General features: G+C 51.8%; 1 protein-coding gene across 1 annotated transcript in view; it reads right to left on the minus strand.

Moving 5' to 3' along the window:
* The window catches only part of LOC119968623 (homeobox protein PKNOX1-like), a 36,805-nt gene extending 15,214 nt beyond the window's left edge, over nt 1-21,591 (minus strand). Inside the window, exons 1-3 of the mRNA XM_038801244.1 lie at nt 21,418-21,591; nt 18,149-18,319; nt 2,912-3,044 (exon numbers count right to left, since the gene is read on the minus strand). Of these exons, the coding sequence (XP_038657172.1) occupies nt 2,912-3,044; nt 18,149-18,319 (304 nt within the window). The 5' untranslated portion in view covers nt 21,418-21,591. The remainder of the gene's footprint in view (nt 1-2,911; nt 3,045-18,148; nt 18,320-21,417) is intronic.
* Between the last annotated feature and the right edge of the window lie 1,681 nt (nt 21,592-23,272).

Here is a 23,272-nt window from a genome sequence, read left to right on the forward strand (position 1 = left end):
AACCTCCATTCGGAAAAATACCTTCCACTGCTACCCTCTGTCTTCTATGGCCAAGCCAGTTCTGGACCCATCCAACTACTTTACCCCTGACCCCATGTGATTTAATCTTTTGCACCAGCCTGCCATGAAGGACCTTATCAAATGCTTTACTAAAGTCCATGTAGACAACATCCACAGCCCTTCCCTCATCAATTATTTTTGTACCTCCTCAAAAAACTGAATTAAATTAGTGAGACATGACCTCCCTCGTCCAAAACCATGCTGTCTGTCGCTAATGAGACCATTCACTTCCAAATGTGCAGAGATTCTGGGCGGGATTCTCCGTCCCCCCCGCCGGGTCGGAGAATTGCCGGGGGTCGGCGTGAATCCCGCCCCCGCCGAATTCTCCAGTCCTCCAAAAGTTGGCGAGGCGTGAGTCACGCCGCCCGCCTCGGAGAATGACAAGGACCGGCACGACACAATGGGCCCCGGGGCTGCCCAAATTCTCAGGCCCGTGATGGGCCTAAGTCCCGCTGGTTTTTTGGCGGTCCCGCCGGCGTGGATCAGACTAGGTCCCCTACCGGCGGGACCTGGCAGCGCGGGCGGGCTCCGGGGTCCTGGGGCGGGGGGGCGATCTGGCCCCTGGGGGTGCCCCCACGGTGGCCTGGCCCGCGATCGGGGCCCACCGATCCACGGGCGGGCCTGTGCCGTGGCGGCACTCTTTTCCTACATGTCAGCCGTGTCAGCCTCCGCAATGGCCGACGCGTAGGTGACCCCCCCGCGCATGCACGGGGATGACGTCAGCAGCCGCTGGCGCTCCCGCGCATGCGCGGACTTGCGCCGGCCAGCGGAGTCCCTTTGGCCCCGGCTGGAGTGGCGCCAAAGGCCTTCCACACCGGCCGGCGGGGCGCAAACCACTCTGGTGATTCCGCACCTTTGGGGCCGGAGTGGTTCACGCCACTCCATCCCGCCGGGACCCCCCGCCCCACCGTGTACGGGAGAATCCCACCCCCTATCTCTCAGAATCTTTTCAACAATTTCACTATTACAGTCATCAAGCTTGCTGGCCTATAATTATCCAGGTTATCCTTGCTGCCCTTCTTAAATAACGGAGAACATTGGCTATCCCCCAATTCTCAGGGATCTCACCTATGGCCAACGAGGGCACAAAGATTTCTGTTAGAGGCCCAGCGATTTCATCTTGTCTCCCTCAGCAATCTGGGATAGATGCTATCTGGCCCTGTGAATTTGTCTACCGTAATGCTTTTTAATACACCTAACACTTCCTCCCTCATAATAACGACCTGTTCTAAAGTGTTTACACATCCCTCTGAGACACCACCAATCAGTGTGTCCCTTTCCTTTATGAATAACGATGCAAAATACTTATTTAGGGTCTTACCTACTTCCTTTGGTTCAAAACATAATTTCCCTCCTTTGTCCTTGAGTGGTCCAACTCTTTCTCCAGCTACCCTCTTGTTCCTGATATGCGAATAAGATGCCTTGGGATTCTCCTTAATCCTGTCTGCCAAGGACATTTTGGAACCCCTTTTTACCCTCCAAACTCCTTGCTTGAGTCTTTTCTACTTCCCTTGCATTCTTCAAGTGCTTCATCTGTTCTTAGTTGCCTGTACCTCACGTATGCATCTTTTTTCTTTTTGACTAGACTCGCAATTTCCCTGGTCATCCACGGTTCCCGAATCCAGCCTTTCCTATCCTCCCGTTTTACCGGCACAGGCCTATCCTGCATTCCCATCAACTGCTCCTTAAAAGACTCCCACATGCCAAATGTGGATTTACCCTCAAACAGCCTCTCCCAAACAACAGCCTCCAAATGCTGCCTAATCTGGGTGTAATTAGCCTTCCCCCAATTTAGCACCTTAACCCTCGGACAACACTCGTCCTTTTCCATGAGTATCCAAAAGCTTACGGAATTGTGGTCACTGTTCACCACATGAAATGAAATGAAAATCGCTTATTGTCACAAGTAGGCTTCAAATGAAGTTCTGTGAAAAGCCCCTAGTCGCCACATTCCGGCGCCTGTTTGGGGAGGCTGGTACGGGAATTGAACCGTGCTGCTGGCCTGCTTTGGTCTGCTTTAAAAGCCACCTCTTTAGCCCTGTGCTAAACCAGCCCCACTGCAACTTTGATGACCTGGCCGGGCTCGTTCCCTGGTACTAGATCCAATATTAGCCCCCTTTCTCATCGGACTATCCACATATTGTTCCAAAAAACCTTCCTGGACACACTTGTCAAATTCCTCACCATCCAGATCCTGGAAGACATTCCAATGATCCGAAACACTGAAGTCCTCCCTCCTGCACCAGTTCTTTAGCCACGTGTTCAGCTGCACTATATCCCTCTTGCTAGCCTCATTAGCACGTGACACGGGGAGTAATCCTGAGATTACTACCCTCGAGGTCCTGCTATTTAAACTTCTACCTAACTCCCTAAATTGCCGTTACAGGACCTCGCTACTCTTTTTGCCGATGTCATTTGTGCCAATGTTAGATCAGCGATGATCTTATTAAATGGCAGAGCAGGCTCGAAGGGCTGAATGGTCCACTCCTATTTCTTATGGTCTTATGGTTTATATTACTGTGGAGAAGCCATAAGGATCCTGGCCAGGCTCCCCATCCACACACGTGCCGCCCTGAGAATCATGGCACCCTGTAAAATCCAGCTCAGGTATCTTGGAGGGTTGTGGGTTTAGAGGTTCCAGAGATGGGAAAAGTGAGAGGCCATGGAGGGATTTGAAAACAAGGATAAGAATGGGGAGTGGAATGGGGTCAGTGCCCAAGGTTCTCACCTTCCCAATATTGAGCTGGAGGAAAGTTTTGCTTATTCTTTACTGGATGTTGGACAAGGAAATTAGCAATGGTGGATCTGAACTCCTGATACCTGAGCTACGTGTCTGCAATGACTCACATACCTGTTACAACTTGAGTAGGGTTTACTGTTGTCACTGTGACATTTCCCTGCTGTAAAGCCGAGGCTGGAACTACGATTCCCTGAGGACTGATGGTGCCAGGTAAGGTGGTGATGGTTGTGTTCTGAACAGGAAGCTGGTGGAGAACATTATAGAAAAAGAAAAACGCATTAAATAAAAAACAGTAATTCATTTGATTTTTGAACCATGAACTGCTGCAAATAGTCACTGTTGTATCCTGTCATGTGAGTGTCTCTTTAAGAAAGGTTTTCGTCTTATCACATGGCTTCAGTGATGTCATTGTGTGGGTGGAGCTGGGCTGTGGCTCTGAGAGTTTTTACTTTCGCTTTGGGTTTTGGACTGGTTTGAACTGCACAGGTTGAAATAAGTGTTTTTATTTTCATTTTAAAAGCTGCCACAGACTGCTTGGTAACTGAAAAGAGATAACTGCGTTCTGGAAGGAATTCAAATCTGCTGTTTGCAAAGAGCAGAGTATAAATAACAAGTCTTATACCAATGATAATGTTGTGTTCTGGGCCACACCTTTGAAAAGGGGGTTCTGGTTTTACTTGATTTTGTTACTGAATTGGAACAGTTAAGGGGGAATTCATTACGTGTCATACATAGATTACTGTAGCTGTGAGGGGTCTTTATGTTTGTAGTTGATAAAAATTCTTCCTCTGTGTGTTTATACAAATGTTAACTAAATTCTTAAAATAAAGCTTGTTTTTTTTATTAAAAGCGCTGGAGAAGTCCATTGAATAACACCTGCAAGGCAAGCTCGTCTGCTCATCCCAGCCAAATTCAACAAACAGTTATAGGTCAGGTGAACTCCATAATATACTGTGGAGTTTTCTAAATCCTGGCCCATAACAATGTTCCTGAGACAACACTATCCAAACCCACGGCCACTACCATCTAGAAGGACAAGAGCAGCAGATACCTGGGAACCCCACCACCTGGAGGTTCCCCTCCAAGTCACTCACCACCCTGACTGGGAAATATATCGCTGTTCCTTCACTGTCACTGGGTCAAAATCCTGGAACTCCCTCCCTAACAGCATAGAAACAAATGAATAAACCAAGGAGAAACACCGTTAGTCTGACATAAAAACAAAAAAGGCTGGATAAACTCAGCAGGTCTGGCAGCATGCATGGAGTCAGAGCAGCATGGTAGCATAGCGGTTAGCACAATAGCTTCACAGCTCCAGGGTCCCAGGTTCGATTCCCGGCTTGGGTCACTGTCTTCGCGGTGTCTGCACGTTCTCCCCGTGTGTGCGTGGGTTTCCTCCGGGTGCTCCGGTTTCCTCCCACAGTCCAAAGATGTGCAGGTTAGGTGGATTGGCCATGATAAATTGCCCTTATTGTCCAAAACTGCCCTCAGTGTTGGGTCGGATTACTGGGTTATGGGGATAGGGTGGAGGTGTGGGCTTGGGTAGGGTGCTCTTTCCAAGAGCTGGTACAGACTCGATGGGCCGAATGGCCTCCTTCTGCACTGTAAATTCTATGATATGAAATAGACTTAGTGTTGAGTCCATACACCCCTTCTACAGAACTATAGAAATGTGATGAATTATACACTTGGAGTGGGTGGAGCAGAATGGAAGGTCACAGATAGGTCCGAGTGAAGGAGAAATTGTCAAATATGTCACGGACGTACGACAAAGGGTTTTTAAAATTAGAAATTTAGAGTGCCCCATTATTTTTTTCCAATTAAGGGGCAATTTAGTGTGGCCAATCCACCTAACCTGCACATCTTTGCGATGTGGGTGCTACCCACGCAGACACGGGGAGAATGTGCAAACTCCACACAGACAGTGACCCAGAGCCGGGATTGAACCCGGGTCCTCGGTGCCATGAGGCAGCAGTGCTAACCACTGTGCCACCCAAAGTGGGTTTTAATGGTGGCATTAAGGGTCATATTGGATTTGAAACATTAACTCTGGACGGAATCCCACCCGAGATCGTTCTTGTGGCGGGCGGGGCAGTAGAATGCCACCCTCTGTTTCTCTCTCCCACAGACGCTATCTGGCCTGCTGAGCTTTTCCAGCATTTTCTGTTTTTATTTCAGATTTGCAGCACCCACAGTATTTTACTTCCATTTGACAGTTAATCTAATATTAGTTTGGGCAAACACCTAATTCATTATTTGGGATCCAATCAGTGACCATTTAGACATCAAGAACATCTAGCACAGATCTGTTATGGGATTAAAGAATGATACAACATCAAAGAGGGCCATTTAGCCTCACCTGCCTGCATCGGCTCTTTAAGAGAGGTACTTAGATCCAATTAATAATAATCATAATAATAATCTTTATTAGTGTTTACATTAACACTGTAATGAAGTTACTGTGAAAATCCCCTAGTCGCCACATTCCGGCGCCTGTTCGGGTCACAGAGGGAGAATTCAGAATGTCCAATTCACCTAACAGCACGTCTTTCAGGATTTTTGGGAGGAAACTGGAGCACCCGGAGGAAACCCACACAGACACGGGAAGAATGTGAAGACTCTTCACAGACAGTGACCCAAGCCGGGAATCGGACCTGGGTCCCTGACACTGTGAAGCAACAGTGCTTACCACTGTGCTACGGTGCTGCCCTATTAGTCCCATCCCTCCTGCTCTTTTCCCCACAGTCCTGCACATTTTCCCTTTTAAAAGTTGCTATTGAATCTGCTTCCATCACCATTTTTATCATGGTTCACTACGTAAAGAAAATTCTCATCTTCTCTCGTTCTTTTGCCAATGACCTTAAATCTGTGTTCCCTGGTTACCAACTCTCCTGTCAGTAGAAACTGTTCCTCCTTATTTACTCTGTCAAAACCTGTTCATTATTCAGAATACCTGTCATATCTTCTCTTGATCTTATCTGCCTGAAGGAAAATACATCCAGTTTCTTTCACCTCTTCACGTAACAGAAGTCCCTTGCTTAAAGGCAAGTCATGTTTAATAAAGCTAAGAATTTTTAAGAAACGATCAGTTGGATAAATGTCATGTAATAAGCAATAATTCAGGCCAATGATACAAGTTGGAATGTTTCAGCTTGGAGTAAAATGCTGGCCGATTGTTAGGAAACAAATAATTTGCACAATTTGGATTGGTGACGAGCTTAAAGTATTGTGTTCTCAGGAGAACAATCTTGCAGTTAGTATCATTAGCAGATTTTAACTGGTTTGTGAGGAGGACAGTTTAAAAAGATAATATGAGGTACTGCATTTTGGTAGCAAAGAGAAAGGATGACAGCGTACATTGAAATGGAAAGATACTGAAGAGTGTGAGTGAAGACACTTGAGGTTCAAACACAAAGGGCGGGATTCTCCGTGGCTCGACGCAAATATTGTAATCTGCGATTGGGTGATGAATCAACTCCAAAGCCCAAATCAGGGCCGGTTTGATGCCGATCAGCCATGCTCCGCCCCCTTGGAAATGTCGCTGTTGCAATGACGTTGACGTGTTATCGGCCGGCCCTCCCACGATGCTCCGCCCCCGATGGGCCGGGTTCCTGACGGCACAGGACAATGTGCTCTCAGCAGTTGGGAACCTGGCGTGGCAGCTGCAGACTGTGTCCACCGCCTCCACACTCTGCCGGGATCTGTCTTGCTGGCTGGTGGGGCTTCCGCGAGGGCTGGAGGGACTCGTGCGGGGTGGCCTGTGGAGTCGCGAAACATCACAGGAGGGCTGGCCGATAACGTGCCAACACCATTGCAACAGCACGTGACACGATGGCGCCATTTCCGAGGGGGCGGATGTGGGCATCGCTGATTACGTCAGCATGAAATTTTTAAAAAGTAGGCAAGGCTTCTGGGTGACTCAATGGTGAGCACCTGACAGCTGATGGTCCACAACAGGTGGGTGCAGGGACGTCCCAGGGATCAAACACTCGGAGGGATGCTGGAGCCCAGGACTCTGCTGAGCCCCTGGCCAATGGCATGCCAGAGAGTCCAGTCATTCCAGAGCTGATGGAACTTCAATGGCAGAGGCATGAGCACCAAGAAAGGATGACACCATCCATCCTCGTGCTGCTAGGCCAACTGGTGGAGTCCCATTGCCTTCTGACCAAGGAGACGGTGCTATCCATGCAATGCGACCAACACAGTGAGGGTGGCATCCACAGTGGAGACCTTAGCGCAGGGCGTACACTCTATGGCGGGGGATGTCCACACCAAGGTTCAGTTCATGACCTCCAATGTCTGAGGGAAGTGCAGAAGGTTTTGGTTTAGACAGCATCGTGATCAGCGCAGGATAGACGGCATCGTGATCAGCGCAGGATTGACAGCATCGTGATCAGCGCAGGATAGACAGCATTGTGATCAGCGCAGGATAGACAGCATCGTGATCAGCGCAGGATAGACGGCATCGTGATCAGCGCAGGATAGACGGCATCGTGATCAGCGCAGGATTGACAGCATCGTGATCAGCGCAGGGTAGACAGCATCGTGATCAGCGCAGGATAGACAGCATCGTGATCAGCGCAGGATAGACAGCATCGTGATCAGCGCAGGATAGACAGCATCGTGATCAGCGCAGGATAGACAGCATCGTGATCAGCGCAGGATAGACAGCATCGTGATCAGCGCAGGATAGACAGCATCGTGATCAGCGCAGGATAGACAGCATCGTGACCAGCGCAGGTTAGACAGCATCGTGATCAGCATCGCGATCAGCGCAGGATAGACAGCATCGTGACCAGCGCAGGTTAGACAGCATCGTGATCAGCATCGCGATCAGCGCAGGATAGACAGCATCGTGATCAGTGCAGGATAGACAGCATCATGATCAGCGCAGGATAGACAGCATCGTGATCAGTGCAGGATAGACAGCATCGTGATCAGCATCGCGATCAGCGCAGGATAGACAGCATCGTGATCAGCGCAGGATAGACAGCATCGCGATCAGCGCAGGATAGACAGCATCATGATCAGCATCGCGATCAGCGCAGGATAGACAGCATCGTGATCAGCGCAGGATAGACAGCATCGCGATCAGCGCAGGATAGACAGCATCGTGATCAGCGCAGGATAGACAGCATCATGATCAGCGCAGGATAGACAGCATCGTGATCAGCGCAGGATAGACAGCATCGTGATCAGCGCAGGATAGACAGCATCGTGATCAGCGCAGGATTGACAGCATCGTGATCAGCGCAGGATTGACAGCATCGTGATCAGCGCAGGATAGACAGCATCGTGATCAGCGCAGGATAGACAGCATCGTGATCAGCGCAGGATAGACAGCATCGTGATCAGTGCAGGATAGACAGCATCGTGATCAGCGCAGGATAGACAGCATCGTGATCAGCGCAGGATAGACAGCATCATGATCAGCGCAGGATAGACAGCATCGTGATCAGCATCGTGATCAGCGCAGGATAGACAGCATCGTGATCAGCATCGTGATCAGCGCAGGATAGACAGCATCGTGATCAGCATCGCGATCAGCGCAGGATAGACAGCATCGTGATCAGCGCAGGATAGACAGCATCGTGATCAGCGCAGGATAGACAGCATCGTGATCAGCGCAGGATAGACGGCATCGTGACCAGCGCAGGATAGACAGCATCGTGATCAGCGCAGGATAGACAGCATCGCGATCAGCGCAGGATAGACAGCATCGTGATCAGCGCAGGATAGACAGCATCGCGATCAGCGCAGGATAGACAGCATCGTGATCAGCGCAGGATAGACAGCATCGTGATCAGCGCAGGATAGACGGCATCGTGATCAGCGCAGGACTGACAGCATCGTGATCAGCGCAGGATAGACAGCATCATGATCAGCACAGGATAGACAGCATCGTGATCAGCGCAGGATAGACAGCATCGTGATCAGCGCCGGATAGACAGCATCGTGATCTGTGCAGGATAGACAGCATCGTGACCAGCGCAGGGTAGACAGCATCGTGATCAGCGCAGGATAGACAGCATCGTGATCAGCATCGTGACCAGCGCAGGATAGACGGCATCGTGATCAGCGCAGGATAGACAGCATCATGATCAGCGCAGGATAGACAGCATCGTGATCAGCGCAGGATAGACAGCATCGTGATCAGCGCAGGATAGACAGCATCGTGATCAGCGCAGGATAGACAGCATCGTGATCAGCGCAGGATAGACAGCATCGTGATCAGCGCAGGGTAGACAGCATCGTGATCAGCATCGTGATCAGCGCAGGATAGACAGCATCGTGATCAGCGCAGGATAGACAGCATCGTGATCAGCGCAGGATAGACAGCATCGTGATCAGCGCAGGATTGACAGCATCGTGATCAGCGCAGGATTGACAGCATCGTGATCAGCGCAGGATAGACAGCATCGTGATCAGCGCAGGATAGACGGCATCGTGATCAGCATCGTGATCAGCGCAGGGTAGACAGCATCGTGATCAGCGCAGGATAGACAGCATCGTGATCAGCGCAGGATAGACAGCATCGTGATCAGCGCAGGATAGACAGCATCGTGATCCGCGCAGGATAGACAGCATCGTGATCAGCGCAGGGTAGACAGCATCGTGATCAGCGCAGGATAGACAGCATCATGATCAGCGCAGGATAGACAGCATCGTGATCAGCATCGTGATCAGCGCAGGATAGACAGCATCGTGATCAGCATCGTGATCAGCGCAGGATAGACAGCATCGTGATCAGCATCGCGATCAGCGCAGGATAGACAGCATCGTGATCAGCGCAGGATAGACAGCATCGTGATCAGCGCAGGATAGACAGCATCGTGATCAGCGCAGGATAGACGGCATCGTGACCAGCGCAGGATAGACAGCATCGTGATCAGCGCAGGATAGACAGCATCGTGATCAGCGCAGGATAGACAGCATCGTGATCAGCGCAGGATAGACAGCATCGCGATCAGCGCAGGATAGACAGCATCGTGATCAGCGCAGGATAGACAGCATCGTGATCAGCGCAGGATAGACAGCATCATGATCAGCACAGGATAGACAGCATCGTGATCAGCGCAGGATAGACAGCATCGTGATCAGCGCAGGATAGACAGCATCGTGATCAGTGCAGGATAGACAGCATCGTGACCAGCGCAGGGTAGACAGCATCGTGATCAGCGCAGGATAGACAGCATCGTGATCAGCATCGTGATCAGCGCAGGATAGACGGCATCGTGATCAGCGCAGGATAGACAGCATCATGATCAGCGCAGGATAGACAGCATCATGATCAGCGCAGGATAGACAGCATCGTGATCAGCGCAGGATAGACAGCATCGTGATCAGCGCAGGATAGACAGCATCGTGATCAGCGCAGGATAGACAGCATCGTGATCAGCGCAGGGTAGACAGCATCGTGATCAGCATCGTGATCAGCGCAGGATAGACAGCATCGTGATCAGCGCAGGATAGACAGCATCGTGATCAGCGCAGGATAGACAGCATCGTGATCAGCGCAGGATTGACAGCATCGTGATCAGCGCAGGATTGACAGCATCGTGATCAGCGCAGGATAGACAGCATCGTGATCAGCATCGTGATCAGCGCAGGATAGACAGCATCGTGATCAGCGCAGGATAGACGGCATCGTGATCAGCATCGTGATCAGCGCAGGGTAGACAGCATCGTGATCAGCGCAGGATAGACAGCATCGTGATCAGCGCAGGATAGACAGCATCGTGATCAGCGCAGGATAGACAGCATCGTGATCCGCGCAGGATAGACAGCATCGTGATCAGCGCAGGGTAGACAGCATCGTGATCAGCGCAGGATAGACAGCATCGTGATCAGCGCAGGATAGACAGCATCGTGATCAGCATCGTGATCAGCGCAGGATAGACAGCATCATGATCAGCGCAGGATAGACAGCATCATGATCAGCGCAGGATAGACAGCATCGTGATCAGCGCAGGATAGACAGCATCGTGATCAGCATCGTGATCAGCGCAGGATAGACGGCATCGTGATCAGCGCAGGATAGACAGCATCATGATCAGCGCAGGATTGACAGCATCATGATCAGCGCAGGATAGACAGCATCGTGACCAGCGCAGGATAGACAGCATTGTGATCAGCGCAGGATAGACAGCATCGTGATCAGCATCGTGATCAGCGCAGGATAGACGGCATCGTGATCAGCGCAGGATAGACAGCATCATGATCAGCGCAGGATAGACAGCATCGTGATCAGCGCAGGATAGACAGCATCGTGATCAGCGCAGGATAGACAGCATCGTGATCAGCGCAGGATAGACAGCATCGTGATCAGCGCAGGATAGACAGCATCGTGATCAGCATCGTGATCAGCGCAGGATAGACAGCATCGTGATCAGCGCAGGATAGACAGCATCGTGATCAGCGCAGGGTAGACAGCATCGTGATCAGCGCAGGATAGACAGCATCGTGATCAGCGCAGGATAGACAGCATCGTGATCAGCGCAGGATAGACAGCATCGTGATCAGCATCGTGATCAGCGCAGGATAGACAGCATCGTGATCAGCGCAGGATAGACAGCATCGTGATCAGCGCAGGATAGACAGCATCGTGATCAGCGCAGGATAGACAGCATCGTGATCAGCGCAGGATAGACAGCATCGTGATCAGCATCATGATCAGCGCAGGATAGACAGCATCGTGATCAGCGCAGGATAGACAGCATCATGATCAGCGCAGGATAGACAGCATCATGATCAGCGCAGGATAGACAGCATCGTGATCAGCGCAGGATAGACAGCATCGTGATCAGCGCAGGATAGACAGCATCGTGATCAGCGCAGGATAGACAGCATCGTGATCAGCATCGTCATCAGTGCAGGATTGACAGCATCGTGATCAGCGCAGGATCGAAGGGACGGAGGGGCCTATCCTCTGCTGTTCTTTGTTCTCTAAAACACCAAACTGGAATGTGACTAAAAGGGTCAATAAAGCACCCCCCAGTCCCTGCGGAGCTCAGCGGGCACAGAAGGCCTTAATGGTGCCGGGGAACACCGCATGCTCCTTCTCCAGGGACTCCCAGACACAAATGTAATCGTGGAAGAGGCTACCTGGACCTGTTTATGGCAAGTTTGGCCATGCCCAGGAGTAGGTCCTCCTCCCTTCCCGCCCGGGGTTTCTGTAGATCAGGACTGTGGGGCCGAAGTACAAACAAAACTGTCACAAAAGATTTTACAAAAAAGTAAAAAGGGGGTCCTTAAACAACTTACATTAGCATGGTCCACGACTCCACAAAGCTGCAAAAAAGGGCAGACATCTTGGTGGTCCGTGAGCCAATGTAGCCTATGGCATATGGGACTGCTGCGTGCAACACCCTCCACCCAGGTGCCCAATGTTAAGGGGAGGCCTTCTCTGTAGAGAGACCTCCTCTGCCAGATGGCAAGAAGGCACGACAAGGTGTGTCCGAGCGAGGGCAAGGAAGTGAAGGGTGTGCAACAGCAGCCCATAGAGGAACCCACTCTGTGCAGTGTGAAAGGATAAGGAGGGTATTTCCGTGAGGCTACTTTGGGGCATTGTGAAATTCCACCCGAGCAGGGATACGTTCAGGTGGGAGTCCACCGTACAAGCTGTGCCGTCTCAAGACCAGGGTGCCAAGAGGTCCGAGCACAACTGTTTTGAGATCATGGACGGCACTGGCTGCTAGCGGGACATCCACTGCTGTGCCAGCCAGCATGTCCCCGATCCTGGTCACCCCAGCAGCCAGTCTCTCTGCCAGCCAGCATGTCCCCGATCCTGGTCGCCCCAGCAGCCAGTCTCTCTGCCAGCCAGCATGTCCCCGATCCTGGTCACCCCAGCAGCCGGTCTCTCTGCCAGCCAGCATGTCCCCGATCCTGGTCGCCCCAGCAGCCAGTCTCTCTGCCAGCCAGCATGTCCCCGATCCTGGTCGCCCCAGCAGCCAGTCTCTCTGCCAGCCAGCATGTCCCCGATCCTGGTCGCCCCAGCAGCCGGTCTCTCTGCCAGCCAGCATGTCCCCGATCCTGGTCACCCCAGCAGCCGGTCTCTCTGCCAGCCAGCATGTCCCCGATCCTGGTCGCCCCAGCAGCCCCAGCAGCCAGTCTCTCTGCCAGCCAGCATGTCCCCGATCCTGGTCGCCCCAGCAGCCGGTCTCTCTGCCAGCCAGCATGTCCCCGATCCTGGTCACCCCAGCAGCCCCAGCAGCCAGTCTCTCTGCCAGCCAGCATGTCCCCGATCCTGGTCGCCCCAGCAGCCGGTCTCTCTGCCAGCCAGCATGTCCCCGATCCTGGTCACCCCAGCAGCCAGTCTCTCTGCCAGCCAACATGTCCCCGATCCTGGTCGCCCCAGCAGCCCCAGCAGCCAGTCTCTCTGCCAGCCAGCATGTCCCCGATCCTGGTCACCCCAGCAGCCAGTCTCTCTGCCAGCCAGCATGTCCCCGATCCTGGTCACCCCAGCAGCCAGTCTCTCTGCCAGCCAGCATGTCCCCGATCCTGGTCACCCCAGCAGCCCCAGCAGCCAGTCTCTCTGCCAGCCAGCATGTCCCCGATCCTGGTCACCCCAGCAGCCAGTCTCTCTGCCAGCCAGCATGTCCCCGATCCTGGTCGCCCCAGCAGCCGGTGTCTCTGCCAGCCAGCATGTCCCCGATCCTGGTCGCCCCAGCAGCCAGTCTCTCTGCCAGCCAGCATGTCCCCGATCCTGGTCACCCCAGCAGCCGGTCTCTCTGCCAGCCAGCATGTCCCCGATCCTGGTCGCCCCAGCAGCCGGTGTCTCTGCCAGCCAGCATGTCCCCGATCCTGGTCACCCCAGCAGCCAGTCTCTCTGCCAGCCAGCATGTCCCCGATCCTGGTCGCCCCAGCAGCCGGTGTCTCTGCCAGCCAGCATGCCCCCGATCCTGGACACCCCAGCAGCCAGTCTCTCTGCCAGCCAGCATGTCCCCGATCCTGGTCGCCCCAGCAGCCCCAGCAGCCAGTCTCTCTGCCAGCCAGCATGTCCCCGATCCTGGTCGCCCCAGCAGCCAGTCTCTCTGCCAGCCAGCATGTCCCCGATCCTGGTCACCCCAGCAACCAGTCTCTCTGCCAGCCAGCATGTCCCCGATCCTGGTCGCCCCAGCAGCCAGTCTCTCTGCCAGCCAGCATGTCCCCGATCCTGGTCGCCCCAGCAGCCAGTCTCTCTGCCAGCCAGCATGTCCCCGATCCTGGTCGCCCCAGCAGCCAGTCTCTCTGCCAGCCAGCATGTCCCCGATCCTGGTCACCCCAGCAGCCAGTCTCTCTGCCAGCCAGCATGTCCCCGATCCTGGTCACCCCAGCAGCCAGTCTCTCTGCCAGCCAGCATGTCCCCGATCCTGGTCACCCCAGCAGCCAGTCTCTCTGCCAGCCAGCATGTCCCCGATCCTGGTCACCCCAGCAGCCCCAGCAGCCAGTCTCTCTGCCAGCCAGCATGTCCCCGATCCTGGTCTCCCCAGCAGCCACTCTCTCTGCCAGCCAGCATGTCCCCGATCCTGGTCGCCCCAGCAGCCAGTCTCTCTGCCAGCCAGCATGTCCCCGATCCTGGTCGCCCCAGCAGCCAGTCTCTCTGCCAGCCAGCATGTCCCCGATCCTGGTCACCCCAGCAGCCAGTCTCTCTGCCAGCCAGCATGTCCCCGATCCTGGTCACCCCAGCAGCCGGTCTCTCTGCCAGCCAGCATGTCCCCGATCCTGGTCACCCCAGCAGCCAGTCTCTCTGCCAGCCAGCATGTCCCCGGTCCTGGTCACCCCAGCAGCCAGTCTCTCTGCCAGCCAGCATGTCCCCGATCCTGGTCACCCCAGCAGCCAGTCTCTCTGCCAGCCAGTATGTCCCCGATCCTGGTCGCCCCAGCAGCCAGTCTCTCTGCCAGCCAGCATGTCCCCGATCCTGGTCACCCCAGCAGCCAGTCTCTCTGCCAGCCAGCATGTCCCCGATCCTGGTCACCCCAGCAGCCAGTCTCTCTGCCAGCCAGCATGTCCCCGATCCTGGTCGCCCCAGCAGCCCCAGCAGCCAGTCTCTCTGCCAGCCAGCATGTCCCCGATCCTGGTCGCCCCAGCAGCCAGTGTCTCTGCCAGCCAGCATGTCCCCGATCCTGGTCGCCCCAGCAGCCCCAGCAGCCAGTCTCTCTGCCAGCCAGCATGTCCCCGATCCTGGTCGCCCCAGCAGCCAGTCTCTCTGCCAGCCAGCATGTCCCCGATCCTGGTCGCCCCAGCAGCCAGTCTCTCTGCCAGCCAGCATGTCCCCGATCCTGGTCACCCCAGCAGCCAGTCTCTCTGCCAGCCAGCATGTCCCCGATCCTGGTCACCCCAGCAGCCAGTCTCTCTGCCAGCCAGCATGTCCCCGATCCTGGTCACCCCAGCAGCCAGTCTCTCTGCCAGCCAGCATGTCCCCGATCCTGGTCACCCCAGCAGCCCCAGCAGCCAGTCTCTCTGCCAGCCAGCATGTCCCCGATCCTGGTCGCCCCAGCAGCCGGTCTCTCTGTCAGCCAGCATGTCCCCGATCCTGGTCACCCCAGCAGCCAGTCTCTCTGCCAGCCAGCATGTCCCCGATCCTGGTCACCCCAGAAGCCCCAGCAGCCAGTCTCTCTGCCAGCCAGCATGTCCCCGATCCTGGTCGCCCCAGCAGCCGGTCTCTCTGGCAGCCAGCATGTCCCCGATCCTGGTCACCCCAGCAGCCAGTCTCTCTGCCAGCCAGCATGTCCCCGATCCTGGTCACCCCAGCAGCCAGTCTCTCTGCCAGCCAGCATGTCCCCGATCCTGGTCACCCCAGCAGCCCCAGCAGCCGGTGTCTCTGCCAGCCAGCATGTCCCCGATCCTGGTCGCCCCAGCAGCCCCAGCAGCCGGTGTCTCTGCCAGCCAGCATGTCCCCGATCCTGGTCGCCCCAGCAGCCAGTCTCTCTCTGCCAGCCAGCATGTCCCCGATCCTGGTCGCCCCAGCAGCCCCAGCAGCCAGTCTCTCTGCCAGCCAGCATGTCCCCGATCCTGGTCGCCCCAGCAGCCGGTCTCTCTGCCAGCCAGCATGTCCCCGATCCTGGTCACCCCAGCAGCCCCAGCAGCCAGTCTCTCTGCCAGCCAGCATGTCCCCGATCCTGGTCGCCCCAGCAGCCGGTCTCTCTGCCAGCCAGCATGTCCCCGATCCTGGTCACCCCAGCAGCCCCAGCAGCCAGTCTCTCTGCCAGCCAGCATGTCCCCGATCCTGGTCACCCCAGCAGCCACACAGCCGGCCTCTCTGCCAGCCAGCATGTCCCCGATCCTGGTCGCCCCAGCAGCCAGTCTCTCTGCCAGCTAGCATGTCCCCGATCCTGGTCACCCCAGCAGCCAGTCTCTCTGCCAGCCAGCATGTCCCCGATCCTGGTCACCCCAGCAGCCAGTCTCTCTGCCAGCCAGCATGTCCCCGATCCTGGTCGCCCCAGCAGCCAGTCTCTCTGCCAGCCAGCATGTCCCCGATCCTGGTCACCCCAGCAGCCCCAGCAGCCAGTCTCTCTGCCAGCCAGCATGTCCCCGATCCTGGTCGCCCCAGCAGCCCCAGCAGCCAGTCTCTCTGCCAGCCAGCATGTCCCCGATCCTGGTCACCCCAGCAGCCAGTCTCTCTGCCAGCCAGCATGTCCCCGATCCTGGTCACCCCAGCAGCCAGTCTCTCTGCCAGCCAGCATGTCCCCGATCCTGGTCGCCCCAGCAGCCAGTCTCTCTGCCAGCCAGCATGTCCCCGATCCTGGTCGCCCCAGCAGCCAGTCTCTCTGCCAGCCAGCATGTCCCCGATCCTGGTCACCCCAGCAGCCAGTCTCTCTGCCAGCCAGCATGTCCCCGATCCTGGTCGCCCCAGCAGCCACACAGCCAGTCTCTCAGTTAGCCACCCAAAATGACGTATGTGGAGGTGTGGAAGTGAGAAAGAAGAGAAAGAACAGAATTTGGTGCTGAGTGCTATTTTCACCTCATAACATCAGCCATCTCCAAAAGTTGCCTCAGCTGATCCACTGCTGAAACTCTAACCCACAGCTTTGTTACTTCCAGACTCAACTATCGTGTCTGCTATCCCATCTCCAACCTCGAGCTCAACTAACCCTCTGCTGCCCATCCCCTAATTCATTCACGCATTACCCCATCTCCAACCTCGAGCTCAACTAACCCTCTGCTGCCCATCCCCTAATTCATTCACGCATTACCCTTGTATTACCCATTACCCTTGTGCTCAGTGACCTGTGTTGGCTTCTGATCCAAAATGCCTCAATTTAAAAATTCTCATCAAGGCTTTCCCTGACCTCTCAGATTGTGGGAAATGACAGGCAATACTGCAGGGATTTTGTACTTCACTCTGCTGCTGGCCAGTGGACACATTTGGAATTCTGCCTTCTACAGTGGACTTATTCTAATATAATAATATTTATTATTGTCACAAGTAGGCTTACATTAACACTGCAATGAACTTACTATGAAAATCCCCTAGTCGCCACGTTTCGGCGGCTGCTGGGGTACGCAGAGAGAATTCAGAATGTCCAATTCACCTAATGAGCACGTCTTTTGGGACTTGTGGGAGGAAACTGGAGCACCCGGAGGAAACCTACACAGACACGGGGCAAATGTGCAGACTCCGCACAGACAGTGACCCAAGTGGCAATTGAACCTGGAACCCTGGTGCTGTGAAGCAACAGTGCTAACCACTGTGCTACTGTGGTTAATCAATTAATTAAAATTACCAATAATACAAATCTTTTGAGGGTGAATGCTTATATTATTAAACTTCTAATTATGCCATTGTCTCCATGGGGTGGTCTTGCATGGTCAGTGTAAGAAAATGCGCAGTTTTTGGGCATTGCTGGTTGTCAGATAGTCAGATTTGTAGTACTGGATCTGTATTGCTAAATATATCTGGATGAATGGGACGGTATTGATTTGATTTGATTTATTATTGTCACATGTATTAGTTTACAGTGAAAAGTATTGCTGAACGTAGGAAGGTTATGATTTTCTACCAACTATTAATGGTGGAAGTTATTACAACTCATAACATTCTGTCCAACATTTGGGAAAAATAATTAAGGCTAAAACAACTCAAATTCCCAAAGCTAATGAAGCTGTGTGCGGGAACGGGACTTCTGCTCTTTACAGTAAATCACAGAATAATTGATCAGCGTGAAGCTATTGTAAGTTTCTCCTTAACTATTTAAGTCCTTAAAGTTTAATATTGTACGCCTCAATTAAAGATCTTGAAGTAGCTTCAACAATCATTTTCTCACAAATTGAAATACTCATAGAATTTAAAACCTTAAGTTAGAAAACTAATGGTGGATTGTATTGCGAGAGGAGGAGACAGTTTATAGAGGGGGCACCATTCATTACCTGTGTCTGAACAGATGCATAAGGACCTCCAGGATCACTGCTCAGCAGGTTTTCACTGTTCATTTTAGTTTTCAAACAAGCAATGTAACGGTTGCAGAAATCTTTGCACAGATCATTAACCTTCTCCAGCTCCAACAGATGAATACGCAACACTTGGATTGCTTTCACCATCTACATAATGCAAAAAGGAAAGATGAAATAAATAGCACCATAAATATGAGCTAATCAAAGTTAATATAAAAGTGTTTGAATTCTTTATAGCAACTGGGACAAAATCTGAGTAAATAACAGCTACAATATTCACAATTGCACCCAGGAGACTGAATTTAGAGATTATATTCATACTTCTACAGACTAAGCAGAGTCTGTTTCCATGTTGAAGTAATAATTACCAGTAACCTCATCAATAAATCTCTCAGTGGAAAAACGTTTGAAGTCCATTCACAAGAATATCACCAGTGTGGAGAGAGGGTTAGGGACTGGATAGGGGCTGGTTTAGCTCAGTGGGCTAGCAGCTGCTTTGTGATGCAGAACAAGGCAGCAGCGCGGGTTCAATTCCAGTACCAGCTTACCCGAACAGGTGCCGGAACATGGCAACTAGGGGCTTTTCACAGTAACTTCATTGAAGCCTACTTGTGACAATAAGTGATTATTATTATTAGCGAGGTGGATAAGGAGGGTTCTATTAGATTGTTCAAAATTATAAAGTGTTTTAAATCGAGAGAGATCATTTTCACTTTCGATGATTGAGGGGCTGAATGTTGCCAGGGCATTAAAATTACTTCTATGAGGAGACATTGGATTGGCTTTTCCTTAGAACTGAGGACGCTGAGGGTTGACCTAATTGAGGTGGACAGAATTACGAGGAGCCAGACAGAGTAGACACGAAAGACCTGTTTCCCCGAATGGAAGTGTCAATTAGCAGGAGGCACAGATTTTAAGTGATTGTCATAGAGATTTACAGCGTTGAAACAGGCCCTTCAGTCTAACCTGTCCATGCCACCCAGTTTTTAACCACAAAGCTAGTCCCAATTCCCTGCATTTAGCCCAAATTCCTCCATGCCCATCTTACCCATATAACTGTCTAAATACTTTTTAAAAGACAATATTGCACCCGCCTCTACCACTGCCTCTGGCAGCTCGTTCCAGACACTCACCATCCTCTGTGTGTAGAAATTTCCCCTCTGGTCTCTTTTGTACCTCTCCCCCTCCCCTTAAACCTATGCCCTCTAGTTCTAGACTCCTCTACCGTTGAGAAAAGATGTTGACTATCTACCTTATCTAAGCCCCTCACTATTTTACAGACCTCTATAAGATCACCCTTGGTAGAAGGATTAGAGGGGACATGAGAAAAAACCTTTTCACCCAGAGGCGGTGGTCTGAAATTCACTGCCTAAGTTGGTGGTTGAAGCTTAAACACTCTTAAAAGTGTCATTGAGAATACCTTTAAGAAATGGGTGTTTACAAATGGGTGTGTATATAAATATCAGCAGTGAGGGTACCTTTAAGAAATGGGTGTTTATTACTGCAGTGATGTCAGAGAGTGGGTGGAGCTGGGCTGTCTGTCAGCTTTTTACTTTCGTTTTAGGCTGTTTGCTGCAGGTGTGTTTTAGTTTTGTTTTCAGAGCTGGATAGCTGCAGTCACAGCCTGAAGGAGTATTAGTCTCTCTCTCTCTCTCTCTCTCTGTAAACTAATAACTGCTCCCAGTAGTGACTTTAACCTAATGTGCTTCTGTTAAAAGTTCTTTTTTAAGTCTTATGGATGTTAAAAGGACAGCTTAAGGATTACGTAGTGTTACATTCTTTGGGGGTTGTATTTGAATTAATGGTTGCTAAGATGTTCACTGTATGTTTTAAAAGGTTAACTTGAGTTCATAGAATAAACATTATTTTGCTTAAAAAAATACTTTTCCATTTCTGCTGTACCACACCTGTAGAGTGGGCCGTGTGCTCCCCATACCACAATCTATCAAAAGCTGTGGGTCAGGTGAACTCCACGATACACTTTGGGGTTCTCTAAACCCTGGCCCATAACAAATTTCCCCTGGATCTGAATCATAGATGCTGGAACCTGCAAGATTACGGAGCAGGTGCTGGAAAGTGGGAGTAAAACGAGTGGTTAGTTTATTTTTTCTCTTTTTTAGCAGACACAAGGAGCTAAATGGCCTCTTTCTGCACCATAACTTTTCTACGGTTCTGTCTGAGTGTCTTTCAGAAAGAGATAGGTAGGTTTTTGATCAATAAGGGGTAATGGGAGAAGGCAGGAGAATGGGGATGAGGAAATTATCAGCCACGGTAGCATACTGTCTAGCACTGTGGCTTCACAGCGCCAGGGCCCCAGGTTCGATTCCCGGCTTGGGTCACTGTCTGCGCAGAGTCTGCACCTTCTCCCTGTGTCTGTGTGGGTTTCCGCCGGGTACTCCGGTTTCCTCCCACAGTCCAAAGACGTGCAGGTTAGTTGGATTGGCCATGATAAAAAAATTGCCCTTAGTGCCCAAAAAGGTTAGGAGTTATTGGGTTATGGGGATAGGGTGGAAGTGAGGGCTTAAGTGGGTCGGTGCAGACTCAATGGGCTGAATAGCCTCCTTCTGCACTGTAGGTTCTATGTTCTATAATGATTGAGCAGACTCGATGCGCTTAATTCTGCTCCTATGTCTTATGGTCTGCAACAAATTTTCTGATTGCATTAATAGTGAAAAATGTAAATCGAATGCACAATCATTCTTATTCATTCTAGACTCTTATGTCAGTCATGAAATCAGTTCCCCAATCCAATTAGTGCAGCTCCCTCCAACCAATGTCAAATGTTTGTAAACAGAAGCGTCACTCAGCCCATTTGAAAGCTGCCAGATTGTGTGCTGTAGGACTGTAATACTGAGGACCAGGACACCAAAGGGCAGAGCTGTAGACAGTACTAACACTGGCCATATTTTAGTTTTAACAAAAGCAGAATTTTTATAATAATTGCACTTCAGGCACGCACTGAGAAGGCTCAATAAAGCCCGTTTCTCTGAACAAACTGTGGATAGTTTCACACAACCATGCCTGCCCACGATCATTGTTGTCAGTACAATATCGTACTAATCCCAACAGAAATTGAATGCCACCACATCAATTAACCTGCCCCTTCAGGCACAGCACCTGTCAGCCACTTGAAAATGAAGTATTGGGAAGGTTTCTGAAGAGAGCAGTAAGTATAACAGCGGAGATATGGACTCCCATAGAGGCCTGGCCTACACAAAGGCAGCTCCAAATACATCACAACCCACCAGGTTGTCAATTTCTGGATCTTCGCTGAAAAATGGCTTCCCTTCTTTTTCCTGTTTGCGAACAAAGTTTTCAATGTCTACGTCGAAGCTTGCTGAAGTGATGCACTCAGAGCCTTGGGTTGACTGCTCACATTTCTCAAACAGGAGAGCCAAGAGTGGGAACAGAGGATGTCTGCAAATAAATACAGGACATTATAAACATTGGTCTGTTACAGATCTCACACTTTCCCAATATGGAAACCCAGAGGCAATGCTATCGACAGTCATTTTAGAATAATAATCTTTATTGCCACAAGTAGGCTTACATTAACACTGCAGTGAAGTTACTGTGAAAAGCCCCTAGTCGCCACATTCTGATGCCTGTTCTGGTACACAGAGGGAGAATTCAGAATGTCCAATTCACCTAACAGCACGTCTTTCGGGACTTGTGGGAGGAAACCGGAGCACCCGGAGGAAACCCACGCAGACATGGGGAGAACGTGCAGACTCCGCACAGACAGTGACCCAAGCCGGGAATCGAACATGGGACCCTGGAGCTGTGAAACAACAATGCTAACCACTGTGCTACTGTGCTGTCTGATGTGTTGGGTCTGCGAGGAACTGCGTTTACTATAGCAATGAGAGAGACAGGCTTCCAACACTTGTAGAAATGCAACTCTATTTTATTGAACTCTTAACTAGAATACATACTTTAACTGTGGGTTGACACTATGCTGAGTTGACTGGAGACCTGAGGCTAACCTGACCAGACTATCTTACTACCACTTGGTGGATGTTCTAGTTGTTGCTCACGGGCTCTGACTGTCTCAGAGGCTGCACCCAAGAGAGCGGGAAAACTAGTGCCCTCTGGCTTTATAGTGGCCGTGTCCTGTCTGGTGATTGGCTGCTGTGTTCTGTGTGTTCATTGGTCATCCTATGTGTCAATCACTGCCTGTCTGTGCGCCATCATATACTTGTGTGTATATTATGACATCTCCCCCTTTTAAAAAATGTGTATCTGTCAATAAATAGTGAGTGTGTGTATGAGACTGACTATGTACAAAGTATGTGGGCGTATTTACATGAGTAGGAGCCTGACTACATACAAAATACGTGAACGTATTTACATGGGAAGGTGCCTAGTGCAGATAGAGGGCATACAACAAATTAGGAAGAAGCAATATGTACAGATGTGTAAACGAAGCACAAGGCAATGAAACATTCAGTCTACAAATTCAGTCTCTGTGGCGGGCAACGAATTCTGGTTGACCGCCTCAAGGGTGGGTCAGGGGCCGCCTGCACTGGAATAGGTGGAGCTGCTTCCAATGTAGAGGGTGGCAAAAGAAGCGGCAGATCGGTGACCTCTTGGAAGGGTGTGTCCTGAGGAATCATCAGGTGAGACGGGACATCACGTTCAGGTGGCGAGCGTGGCAGCAGCCACAGTGCCCGCCTATTACACCGAAGAAAAGAGTCATCATGCAGGCGAACGAGAAATGATCTGGCGGCCACTTGCTTGACCATCACAGCTGTGGCAGACCAGCCACCGTCAGGTAGCTGAACACGAACCTGGTCAACAGGGACCAGAGCAGGGAGATCTGTGGCGTGGGCGTCATACGCCGACTTGCATTGGGCCTGAGACAGTTGCATTCTTTGCAGGACCGGAAAATTGCCAAGGTCCGGGATGTGGATAGCCGGCACCGTCGTCCGTAGTGTGCGGTTCATTAGCAGCTGTGCTGGGGACAGGCCAGCGGACAAAGGAGTCGCCCTGTAGGCTAACAGCGCCAGGTTAAAATCTGAACCCGAATCAGCCGCTTTACACAACAGTCGCTTAACAATGTGTACCTCCTTTCCAGCATTCCCATTCGACTGGGGGTAG

The sequence above is a fragment of the Scyliorhinus canicula genome, chromosome 7 (genome assembly GCF_902713615.1).
Source record: "Scyliorhinus canicula chromosome 7, sScyCan1.1, whole genome shotgun sequence".
Lineage (NCBI taxonomy): Eukaryota > Metazoa > Chordata > Chondrichthyes > Carcharhiniformes > Scyliorhinidae > Scyliorhinus > Scyliorhinus canicula.